Below are 12,545 nucleotides of genomic sequence, written 5' to 3' on the forward strand. Positions count from 1 at the left end.
AGCCCCCTGCTGGCCTGGAGCACGTGCAGGAGACCATCGGCGAAGGAAGGAGGGGGTGTCCCACTCATTTAGACTTGATTGAGCGAGTCTGTTTAGAATCATCTTCAAAGTCATTTCATGTAAACAAGTGTTTATTGCACGTGTTTTAAGTGCCAGGCCTGGGGAAATTGTAGGAAGGAAGGTGGACACAGGCCTGCCCGGGAGCAAGAAACAGACCAGGCAACGTGATTCACTCCAAGTAAGAGGAAAGGTGTCAGGGCAGGCTCAGGTCCCAGGGGGCAGGTGACGGGGATCTGATCAAGGCCTCTCTAAGGAAGTGATATTCTAGCAGAGGAGCAGGGAAGCATTTCAGGCAGAAAGAACAGCCCATGCAAAGACTCAGATTGAAGGGAGCGTGGTGCCTTCAAAGACAGGAGAGAGATCTTCACGCGCTGGGGGGAAGAGAGTGAGGGGGAGATGCAGCTGGGGAGCCGAGTGGGGACACCCCCAGGGGCCTTGAGACTGGGCCATGAGTTGGAATCATGTCCTAAGGAAAATGGGAGAGCAATCCAATTCACTTTCTGGGGTGATGCTCCTGGCAGAGATACAGGGAGAGGGTTGGAGCCCAGAAATGTATCCCTTACTGTTCTGAGGGCTGGAAGTACAAGCCCAAGGTGCTGCAACAGACGCTGTGGGGAGGGCAGAGCAGACCATGGTGTTCGTCCAGGCTGAAGAGTGGCTGCACAGTTTCTTCCGGGTTTCCCGAGAACAAGAAGCAGCTTCAGGAAGCTGAATTCATAGCAGAGAAGCCGGAAGGAGGCTTTTCTAAGCCGGACTCCCTGCAGGGAGGATGCCGGTGCTGGTGTCTGCAGGGCTCAGCCCCTAGCAGGGTGTGCGCTACAGATGGAACAGAACTGGACAGAGATGCACCCTGGCCTCCAGCTTTGGGAGCAGGGATCCTGGTCCAGCATCTTGGCATTAGTTGGGGCTGCCTCCCGGAGGTGCAGGGGAGCGTCCTCTCCGCTCACGGTCTCCAGTCTCAGCAAGACCCTTGGTCCCAGCTCCTGAAGACTAATGTTCTTGCTGCTTCCTCCCACACCCCAGGCCAAGCTGCACTTTTCCAAGCCTCTGGCATGAAGAGTGCCGACCCTCCCCTCCGGGGCCAGCTCTCCACACCCACGGGGTCTCCGCATCTCACCACGGTCCACCGGCCTCTTCCCCCAAGCCGCGTCATTGAGGAGCTGCACAGGGCGCTGGCCACGAAGCACCGCCAGGACAGGTGAGGCCCTGCCCCGTGAGGGAGACCTGTGCCGCCAGAATGCCCGCCTGGCCAGCCTCAGGCTGTGCCCAGGGCCCTGGCTGGGTCTCCCATTCTACGGTCCCCGTCTTGAAATTCCTGATAACTTCTGAACAAGGAACCCACATTTTCATTTTGCACCTCGCTCTGCAAATTACATAGCTGACCTTGGTTCCCACATTCTGGGAGGGGGTGCACAGTGAATGTGCACTGTGGGAACCTGGCCACAAAGTCCCCTGCGTGAGCCACTCAGGATCCAGGGTGGGGTTGGGAGCTTGGCAGGAGAGAATGACTGAGAGAGAAGTGGCTGTTCCACTTTGTCCCAGGACACTGAGGGCTTCATCGTTTTCACTGGGCAAGAGTGTAAGGCAACCTGTGCCTGCAGCTTACTCTTATTTTGGATCACATGTGTCTCACGGACTGTGAAAGACTAGAGGCCTCATCTGTGTAAGAACTAGTGAATTGTTAGAGGTAAAATAGGTAACGGGAGACAGGATGGTTTGAAGGAGTATTAGACTAACAAAATGTCCTTCTCAGTTTTTGTGACGTCCTCTCCCTGAACATTGATTGCCCTATGTTTTGGCAGGTTTTATAACTTGCATGTTCTGAGCTTTTCAAAACAGCATGTTGTAAACAGCCATTTGCCTTGAACTCAAAGCCTCATGCTCCTTCTGGTGCGTCCAGGATAAAAGCCAAGAGGCTGCATGCATTTTGGTGCTGCCTCTGTGATATTAATTATAAGCTCCGAAGTCAATCGTGCTGGATTTCTGGGTGAAGGGGGCAACCTGTAACCTGAACCATCTTTCTGATTTAGTTTTCAAGGAAGAGAAAGTAAAGGGTCTCCAAAGAAGCGGGTGGATGTCCGTCTGTCGAGAACGTCCAGCGTGGAGCGGGGCAAGGAGAGGGAGGAGGCTTGGAGCTTTGACGGGGCCTTGGAGAACAAGCGAACTGCCGCTAAGGAATCTGAGGAGAACAAGGAGAACCTGATCATGAATTCTGAACTCAAGGACGACTTGCTTTTGTATCAGGACGAGGAGGCGCTGAACGACTCCATTATTTCTGGTGAGGAAAGGATGGCCCATTAAGTGTGGGGATCTCGGCCAGAGGTCCCCTGTCACCAGGGGGTCGGGGACAGAGCTCATGCCTGGGGGAGGAACAGGTCGAGGGGCTGCACCTGGGGAGAAACAGGAGGAGGTTGTGTCCTCTGGAAATGAACCTCTCCTGAAACAAGCTGGGATGGGGGTGCACAGCCAGGCTTGGAGCAAGGAGTTAGAAAATACCCCAGCAAAGTTGTTTTGAGAATTGCATATTAGTTTTTATGTATACGTGGAAAAAAAACCAAAACCATGAAAGTAGTGTAGCAAGTGACTTTGAGAACGCCACCCCTGAGGATGGTGTGGCGAACACTATACAGGTGGTGTACAGATGCTCGGTGTTTAGAAGTTATAGGAAAAAAAAAAAAAGTAAAGCAAGATGAGATGGAAGTGGAGGGAGAGGGAGGGAGAGAGATTGCTCCATTGATCCCAAATGGCCGTCTCAGAAGTGGTGTGAATGGGACAGGCAGCGGATGCTTGTTTGGGAGCAGGTGCTCACAGGGTCCTGGGAAGCCAGCTCTGTGTTTGTCCTCATGGTGCGTTCTCGGGGTCAGAGTAATTGCTCCATCCTACCCTTGAGGATTCCGGGACTCGGGACGATAGAGGCCTGCAGACCACCCTGCGATGAAGGGAGGAGGCGGCTCAGGCTAGGAGGAGGAAGCGCTGAGGGGGTTTCCCTCCCAGCTGGTACCGGCTGTGCAGGGCCCTCTGGTCACTTCCAGGAGGGTCCAGGGTGGCCGTGGTGTTTGGCCTGCAAGGGAAGAATCAGGAAGTGTTCATTGCTGTTCTTCCTGGAAGCATTTCATGGTGACTGTTGTGGGCGTGGGCAGAACTCCGGCCATGTCTTCCTGTGGGGAGCGGGAAAGGGCAGCAGATGTCAGTGCTGACCCTGGCTGGTGCTGAAGCATGCGGTTGGTACTGTGATGGGTGGACAGACCGGCAGCTCAGGGCTCCATAGCCTCCCCTTTCCTGCTGCTTCGGAGCCTTTCCACCAGGTCCGAGGAAGCAACTCTGAATATGTGGCTGCAAAACATGAAAGGGTGGGGGGAGTGCTGTTACCCCTGTGTTTGGAGGGGGCTGACTTCCACCGTGGGACCAGTGTCTTTGTGGCAGAAACTTGGGACTGGTCACTGGCCTGAGGGCACCAATGTCTTTGAAGAGGCTGGAGCCTGTGGTGTTCCCCAAACCCATTAGACCCTGGAATCCTTGCCCTTAAACACCTGCGAACCTCCAGCAGAAGAGTGCTATGTGGGTGCACTTGGGAGAAGAACTGGTGTTGGGATGGTCAAGGGAGAAGGGTGCTATGTGGGTGCACTTCGGAGAAGAGCTGGTGTTGGGATGGTCAAGGGCTAGAGCAGGGTCCCTAAGCACTAGTGGCATGGGGCCAGGCGATTCTCTGCTTGGCAGGGGGCTGTCCTGGACACAGTAGGATATTCTGCAGCATCCCTGGCCTCTCCACACTGGATGCCCCCAGTGCAGACAAACTAAAACATCTCTAGACTTGGCCAGATGTCCCTGGGGGCAGAATCACCCCCAGTTGAGAATCACTGGCATAGTCTGTGCTCCTGGTTTGGGGGTACCCTTCCATAAGGCCCTTGTCCACTCCAGGACACAATGCTTTCATTGGTGAGAGGGAGATGGGAACTGCTTCCTCTTGACATTGACAATGTCAACAGCCAGGGCCCTTTACCGGGTGCTTCTTGTGTCTGGGATGCTGGTCTAAGGTTATGACAAGACAGGAGCCCCATGAGGCTGATGACATCATAATCCTTATTTTACAGATGTGTAAACTGAGGCATGGGGAGGCCATGTAACTGGCCATGGCCATGAAGCTCATTGGTGCCAGGCTGAGACATGAACCCAGGCTGCCAGCTCCAACTTTCTGCTCTGTACTAGACCCTCTCTGAGGATGAGTGGATTAATCCACATCAGCCCTTGGTACAGGGCCTGGCTCAAGCCGGGTGCACCTCAGAGAGCACTTCTTCCTGTCCTCACCATCCACATGGTGGGGAGAGCTCCTGGCCCCGAAGGCTCTCGCAGCTTGACTTTCCTTCAGGGCATCATTAGGCCATCCAGATGCAGTGTCCTCATGCCTGGCATTAAAGGATTAAAGGTATAATGCAGTCATTTTATTTAAACACGGAAGAGGATGGGAATCTGCGTTTCACCTCTTGGGAGCCTCAGGCCTGGCCCGGATGTGCCCTCAAAACACTTTTTGGCAGCGCGGTCGAGACGCAGAGTTTCTGCACTGGAACTGGCATCAAAGCACATCTAGCAGCACCTTTGGCTCCCGCCTCTGTCCCTCCTGCCCAGCGCCCTCCTCCTCTGAGTGCTGTGCACAGGGACGCCTCCTGCTCAGCCAAAGTGGCCTGGTCATGGCCAGCTGTGTTGGCCTCTTGTGGCTGTCGTAACACCTTATCACCTGCTAGGTGGCTTCTGACCACAAAATTTTCTCTCTTGCAGTTCTGGGAGCTAGAAATCCAAAATCGAAGTGTAGGGAGGGTTGTGCTCCCTGTGAGTGCTCCAAGCAGGAGCCATTCTCTTCCAGTTTCTGGTGGTTCCTGTGTTCCTTGGTCTGAAACTCCCAGCCTTGCCTCCTTGGGCACGTGACTGCCTCATCCTCCCTCCTTCCTCTCCCCTTCGTATAAGGATTGTAGTCATTGCAGGCAGGGCCCGTCTGGATAATCCTGGATGATCTCCTCATCTAGAGATTAACTTAATTACTTCTGCAAAGATCCACTTTCCAAATAAGGTCACTTTCACAGATTCTGGGGATTTGGACTTGGACACATCTTTTAGAGAACCCCCTTTCAACCCCCTGATTCCACTCCTCTTGGTTAACTCGTTCCTCTTCTCATTGAGCCAAAGCTAGGCTCTGGCCTTTGACCCACAAATCCCCCTCCATCCCCGGATTTCTCTGGCTGGGCCAGCCCATGGCCTCCAGCAGAATGTGCTGTGAAACTTGGACTTGGCCCTGGGCAGGTCCCTCCCCTGTCCCTGCCCCATTTCCTTGTTGTCAGATCAAAGTCCCTCATTGTTGGCTTCTATGACAACACTGAACCTTCTTTCCTGGCTGGGACACAGTTGCAGATTCACACTAATTCTTATCATTCTCTATTCTCTCTCTGCTACCCATCAATTACTTATTGTTGACTGTCTAATTTTGTCTGTGTGGGCGATCATGCTGGTATCTGTCTGTGCCCTATGATGTGCCCATCATCCCACATACCTGGTTCTAAGAGTCAGTGAGCACCTGTTGGATGTGTGGTTTTAGACACATCTGTGACCCTGATGAATCTCTGGTTTGTCCCTCCAGCTGATGGCTGGCCCCTGAGCTCTAGGGTGTCTCTGTGGACTCTGCATCCACGTGGGGGCTGGTGCGCATTGCACAGCTTACATCTCCAGATTTCGGTTCCCATCTGTGCCCCGGCCTGGGACTCTCCCTCATTTCAGTCAATACATCTAAGCCTCCTGCGAAGCTTTTGGCTTTGTGCTGATGTCCAGATGACCTTGAAGTCTTCTCTGCTCCCCTTGGAGCAGTTCTGGGGTCCAGCCAACCCCCTCTTCTCCGGCAGTGGTTCGCTGGGCTCTCCTACCTGGACTTGGCCTCCAGGCAGTCTCTCTGTGCCACCATTGCCCCATTTCCAGTTCATTCTCCACACAGGTGGCCACAGGACCAGGGTCCCATGGAAGTTGGATAATGTCACCTCTTGCTGATATCCCTCCAGTGGCTCCCTGAGGCATTGAATGCTACATCCTCCCTAGTGCCTGCAGCTCCACCCCATGTGGCCTGCCTCCCTCCCCCAGCTCGCCTCTCCCTTGGACCCAGCCCATGGGCCTCCTTGATAGTCCTCACACCCCAACCATAGCCCCTGAGACTCTTGCTGCCCCTGGAGGTGTGCGTGGCTCCACCGTGTTTAAAACATCACCCTGTGCAGGAAGCCACCTGGCTACTGTATGGCAACACATGGCCCCTTCTTCTCACCCAACCTTATTTTCCCTGTGGCAGTGTCCCTGACCCCAATACCACTGGCTTTGCCCATACAGCCTCTCTGCTAGCAGGTGGGCTCCGAGGGACCAAGCCTTCGTTTCTGTAGTTCTTACTGTGTGCACAGCTCATGAGTGCTAAGTGCAAAATAAGTATCAGTTAAATGAATGAGCCATAATGGGCCAATGGGGGATTAGAGGAGCCAGTGCCTGTAAAGTACTAACAGGTGCCAGGTCCAGGGAGCCCTCATCCCTGTACTGTTTCTCCCAGGGCGTGGCTCAGACCTGAGCCTCTTGTTATTTGTGCTTGAAACCTGGTGTCCACAAGTGAACATGGAGTTTGAGCTGGGGTCTGAGAGCGGGGAAGGTAGCACTCATTGTAGAAACTCATCCTGGAAACTGCTGTCGTGAGTGTGGCCCAGGCCCAACGCTGTGGTGCACTGTATGACGTGTTACGTGGGGTGTCATCTGCAAACCCTGGGTGAGGCCCCCTTTCCTCCATGGGCCTTTTGTGGGCCAAGGTCAGGGTTCCTGTCTGACCCTGAGAGAGTCCTCGTTGAGGGCTGGGCCCGTTGCACAGACTGGCAGGTATGTCCGGGGTACAGCCTCCAGCCATTTGCAAATTGAGGTTTCTGTGTGCTGGTCCCAGGATACACAGTCTAGGGTCCCTGAAGCCCTGAAATCAAGTGCAGAAAGCAGTGCTTTGCTTTTGTCACATTCTCAGCTGTGTCCCCAGCGCTCCAGAAGTGATAAATCTCTGAGATAAAATGCTGTGGGAAAATTCAATATTGGTCATAGAGAAAGTCTATAAATGTTGCTTTTTTTGGGGAAAATTACTCACAGTAGGAAAGGCCTGTAAGAGTGCTTTGCTTTGCCTGGTGCAGACAATGGTGAAAGGTGGTTGTTATTTGCTTCTGTCTGCAGTGTGCTGAGTTCAAACCCCATTCCCACCGTCTCGCCTGCTACGTTATTTTCAGATCTCCATGGTGTGGAAGCAGAAAAGCACCAGGCAGTAAATACATCAATTATTAATCACAACAACTACTATTTTATTCATTTATTTATCCATTTATTCTCTCTCCCTCTCCATCTCCCTCTCTCCCTCTCTCCCTCTCTTTCTCCTGTTGATGGAGCCTTGGCAGACATCGTCTTACCCCATGTGAAAAAGAAAATTTTTGTTATCAATCATTTTTGTGCACTTCAATTCTCTATTAGAATGGAGAATGCATCTGCATCAGAATTTAATTTTTGGAAATGGTGGAGGCCCTATCAGAGGCAGGCACAACCCCTGCAAACATGCCCACATGCCCATGTGCCCGCACACAGGCTCGTGTGTGGGGTGCCTTCGTGGGTGTGCCTGGTCAGCGGTGGGTGAGCAGGGCCTTGCGCACATTCTCCAGTCATCAAAAGTGAATTTTATGAGAAACAGTCTTTGTTTGTCACTGCCCCAAGATTTAAGTTTTAAAACCTGTCGAGAAAAAGATGTTTGTGTTTTGTTTTTTCTCTGTGCTGAACCGAAGAGTCATGACCACACCTGTCTGGTTTGTCACAGTGTCCCGGCTCTGGGCCCAGTAGGAACACGTGATGAGGGGGAGCAAGGGACTGAGGGGCTGCTGTGGGAATCAGGACTGCAAGGGAAGAACCTGCTGATGCAAGAAAGCTGACTTCTCCAGAGCCCCCAGCTGCCTGTGCTGTTCCTCCTGCAGACAGCTTCTCCCAGGTGTTCATGACAGCAAGGCTTAAGGCTGGGACTCACCACTGTTCTCAGCTGAGCCCATGTAAGGAGGGAGCAGGCCCTCCACTTCATCCATGCTGGAGTCTTAGTCCCTTTGAGCTGTCATAACAAAATCTCTAGACTGGGTGTCTTATAAACAACAGAAATTCATTCCTCAAAGTTCCAGAGACAGGGAAGTCCAAGATCAAGGTTCTGACACGTGGGGTCTGGAGAGGCCCCACTTTCTCATAGATGGTGCCTTCTATGTGTCCTCACATGGCAGAAGGGGCCACAGAGCTCTCTGGGGCCCCTTTTCTAAGGGCACCGATCCCCTTGATGAGGGTTCCGCCTAATGACCTAGTCACCTTCCAAGACCCAACCCCCAAATACCATCACATCGGGGTTAGGCTTCAACATAGGAATTTTGAGGGACACAAACATTTGGCCCCTGGCATTGGGAATGTCTGTGCAGTCAGGTGGGCCCCCGTCTCTGGGGCTTACTGCATAGAGAGACACTGCAGGGTTTGACCACCCCGCTTGCCTCGACATGTTTCTTTCTAGCTCTGTGACGTTGGGAAAATTTCTCAATCTCTCTGTGCTTCAGTCATACCCCTTGTAAATGGGGGTGACAACAAAGTTCTTATGAAGGTAAACAGGGGTGGTCACCGAAGTATAGCTTTGTCTCGTTGTGCTCAGTAAGTGTTCTGGTTGCCATGGTAATCAGCACTGTCTTCATCACGGTGGTTGACGAGCGAGCAGGAACAGGGAAGAACTGGGCATCCACCGCTCATGAAAATACCGCCTCACAGGCATGAAGCAAAGTTTGGCTCCCAGTTTGTCAATGTTCCATAGCTGATTTGTGCTATTCCTCATTCCTTGGCCGACTCATCAGAGTGTTGATGTCCCTGCCACTGCGTAGGTACATCTGTTCTCCATCTGGATGTGCGGCTGATGTGTTTGTGTAACTGGGTGTGGTTTCGCTTGCCTGCTTAGCAAGGAACAAGGGCAAGGAGAATTAATCGCTGGGGTCCACGTGCCAGGACAGGCTGGTGGGGACCTTTGGGTTGGTCAGGAGAAACAAGCCTCAAGAAGGCCTCTCGATGGCACCTGCTATGAGTCACCTGTCCCAGACCAGGTTGGGTAACCCACGGTGCCCAACCTCAGATCACTCTGCCCACTGGGGGGACCGTGGGCAGGTGGTGGCACATCCGGGCCCTGGCTGCCTGTCGGTAGCTCACAGGTGTTGTCACTGACCCTCTCGTCAGGTTGTCCTGGGGGGCGGATAAGACAAGGCTCATAGAGTGCCTGGTCTGTGTGGTGCACATGGCGCTCACATGGTAGCCCTGCTGCCAAGGTTTTCTGAGGGTGTGTCCCAGGAGCACAAGAAAAAAAGTCCAATATTTGTACGTTGTTTATTTATAAACTATACATTAGAGGTACCATACTAATATACTGCATACTTTATAAAATATACATGCAAGATAGTAATAAATGGTGACCTGGGAGAGTGCCTATGTACATATTAATATGTTCTAGCACAGCCTGCCCCACTGTGTCCTAGGAGTGAGGTGCTAGGAAGTACATTTCAGCAAGCACAGCGGGGGTTCTAGTGCTGGTGCAGGAGTGGAAAGTAAATCCTAGCCCCCACAATCCCATGAGTCAATTCCAGCCAGCTAGGCTGTACAGGAGTAAAGAGACGTGTGGGATTTCCCGGCTTTATAGATTTTTTTTTTTAAAGCTTCTTAAGAAACACCCGTGCTATGTATTCAACAAGTACTGTATGTCCCAATCTAGGCCTCAGGATTCTAAGGAGAAACTAGACACAGTCTCCAACCCTATAGTAGCTCATGACTGACCTTAAAAGCTGATGTTCACCATAAACTAAACAATGCAAAAGAGGGCTGGGTCGGGAGGTGAAATCTATATTAGTCCATTTTCACACTGCTGATAAAAACATACCTGAGACTGGGTAATTTATAAGGAAAAAGAGGTGGTTTTTTTCATTGCCCTGCCTCCCCCAAGACTGAGTCTTGCTCTGTTGCTCAGGCTGGAGTGCTGTGGCGCGATCTTGGCTCACTGCAACCTCCGCCTCCTGGGTTCAAGCAATTCTCCTGCCTCAGCCTCCCAAGTAGCCGGGAAAAACAGGTGCACACCACCACACCCGGCTAATTTTTGTATTTTTAGTAGAGACAGGGTGTCACCATGTTGGCCAGGCTGGTCTTGAACTCGTGACCTCAGGTGATCTACCCACCTTGGCCTCTCAAAGTGCTGAGATTACAGGAATGAGCCACCGCACCCAGAGAGAAAAAGAGGTTTAATGGACTCACAGTTCCACATGCCTGGGGAGGCTTCACAATCATGGTGGAAAGTGAAAGGCATGTCTCACATGGTGGCAGGCAAGAGAGGATGAGAACCAAGCAAAAGGAGTTTCCCCTCATAAAACCACCAGATCTCATGAGACTTATTCACTACCACGAGAGCAGTATGGGGGAAACCATCCCATGGTTCAATTATCTCCCAGTGGGTCCCTCCCACAACACTTGGGAATTATGGGAGCTACAATTCAAGATGAGATTTGGGTGGGGACACAGCCAAACCATATCAAAATCCTAAGACAAATGTGTGACGCCAAGAATGTGGTGACATGGGCATTTGATGACATGGAGAACGTTACACGGAAAGAGGCGACACTCGGGCAGTCCCTGATATTGTCTACATGTAAAGAAAGCCCTCTTTGCAGGCTCCAGGATCCTTTCCCCAGCAGACATACTTGTACAAAGTGAATGCTAACGTGTTATTTGAATGCCATTTTAAGTGTGGAGAGGATGTACTTGAAAGACTTCGTGCAGTGTATCCTTCTGTAAAGTGAAGAGCCACCTGCAGCGAGTGAGGACTCCCCCCTCCCCCAGTCGTCTCCATGGTGACTTCACAGAACAGCAGGCAACCCCTGCCTTTTCTTGAAAGTTGGGGCTAGAGATTTGAAAGGCTGTGGAAACCCAGCCACTCCCTGCACAGACACCAGGTGGCGCTGGAGATGCTCGCCAGGATGCAGGATGCTTCGGAGAACCTGGTCTCAGGGCGACCTGGCGGGCTTCTTGCTGCAGAGGCAGGTCTGGCCCTGGGTGATTCTGGCTGAGCACCAAGCAGCAGAGCTCTCAGAGTGGGAATGCACAGCCCCAGTGACAATCAGCGGAAACAGGGCTGCCCCCCTCTTTTTTTTTTTTTTGGAGCTGTTACTTCCCAGCAAGTACCTTGATAAGCACTTTTCATGCATTGTATTGCCTAAGTCCCTTGACAAGGCGATGAGACAGCTATTAGTGCCCCATTTTTTGTTGTTGTTGTTAACAGTTGAGGAAAACGAGGCAAAGAGAGGGGATGAAACTTGCCCATTTTGAATTCGAGGCTTTCCAGCTCCACAGACTATGACTGTAGCCCACTGTTCGTCCAAGGCGTGAGCACGTCATAGGTGCCAGGCACCGCCCTGGGTGCTGTGGACACAGTGATATAAACCAGGGCCCCAGCCTGCAGGTGCCTGCAGCAAGGGGGAGGCGGGACCCCCAGGAGGTGATTTCAAGATTAGGGGATGAGCACCAGGTGGACACAGGCAAAGAATACTCTGTGATTTGTGCATCCGAAAGCAGCCGTTCTGGGCCAGCCGTGTGCTTTTAAAAGCATTGGTAGGAACTGCATCGGTCTCCCTGGGGCCTGGGCCTCTGCACTTTGAAGGCTCTGCAAGGGTGAAGGTCAATCTTGTGTGTCCTCCTGGCTGGGCTGTTCCACCCAGCTATTGAAATGCTAGTCTGCGTGTTGCTGTGAAGGTATTTTGTAGATGTGGTTGTCACCTGTAGTTGGTGACTTTAAGGGGCTTTGAGTGGCCCTCTCCAGTCAGTCAAAGGATTGAGAATAAATCGGAGTTTCCCAGAGAAGAGGAAATCTTGCCTCAAGACTGTGGCATCCACTCCAGCCACTGACCTGCCCTCCAAATCCAGGACTTTACAGCCCCCACAATCGCATGAGTCAATTCCTTAAAATAAATTTCTCAATACACATATGCACATATATATGTGTATATATATATAGAATGTATATGTACATACATATATATGTACGCATATGTATGTGTGTGTGTGGTGAGTGTCTGTCCCATTGCTTCTCTGTCTCTGGAGAGCCCTGACCCAAACACCAGGTGACTCTCAAGAGCTGCCAGGATGGAGAACCAAAGCTTTAAAATGAGGAGTCCTGGGCATCAAGGTAAAGGCTTTCCACATAGGGACAGCTTGAGCCTGGGTGTGGAGGTGAGACGCAAGAGGTGCACGGGTAGCATGGTTGTTACAGAGGCCAATGTGAGACCTAGGGACTGGCCAGGGAGACAGACCTTTATTCACCCTGTAAAGAAAGCTGGAATTTAAAAGACACCAAAGTGTGAAGCCTCTGAGGGTTGTCCCAAGTCACTCACCTCCTGGCTATGTGGCCT

At 52.0% G+C, this 12,545-nt stretch overlaps 1 protein-coding gene across 5 annotated transcripts in view; it reads left to right on the plus strand.

The window, feature by feature from the left end:
- The window catches only part of PHACTR3 (phosphatase and actin regulator 3), a 280,165-nt gene that overhangs the window by 193,440 nt on the left and 74,180 nt on the right, over positions 1-12,545 (plus strand). For all 5 annotated transcript variants that reach the window (XM_021920860.2, XM_021920859.2, XM_021920865.2 and 2 more), the window contains 2 exons: positions 1,084-1,258; positions 2,091-2,338. In XM_021920860.2, the coding sequence (XP_021776552.2) occupies positions 1,084-1,258; positions 2,091-2,338 (423 nt within the window). The remainder of the gene's footprint in view (positions 1-1,083; positions 1,259-2,090; positions 2,339-12,545) is intronic.

The sequence above is a fragment of the Papio anubis genome, chromosome 16 (genome assembly GCF_008728515.1).
Source record: "Papio anubis isolate 15944 chromosome 16, Panubis1.0, whole genome shotgun sequence".
Classification (NCBI taxonomy): domain Eukaryota; kingdom Metazoa; phylum Chordata; class Mammalia; order Primates; family Cercopithecidae; genus Papio; species Papio anubis.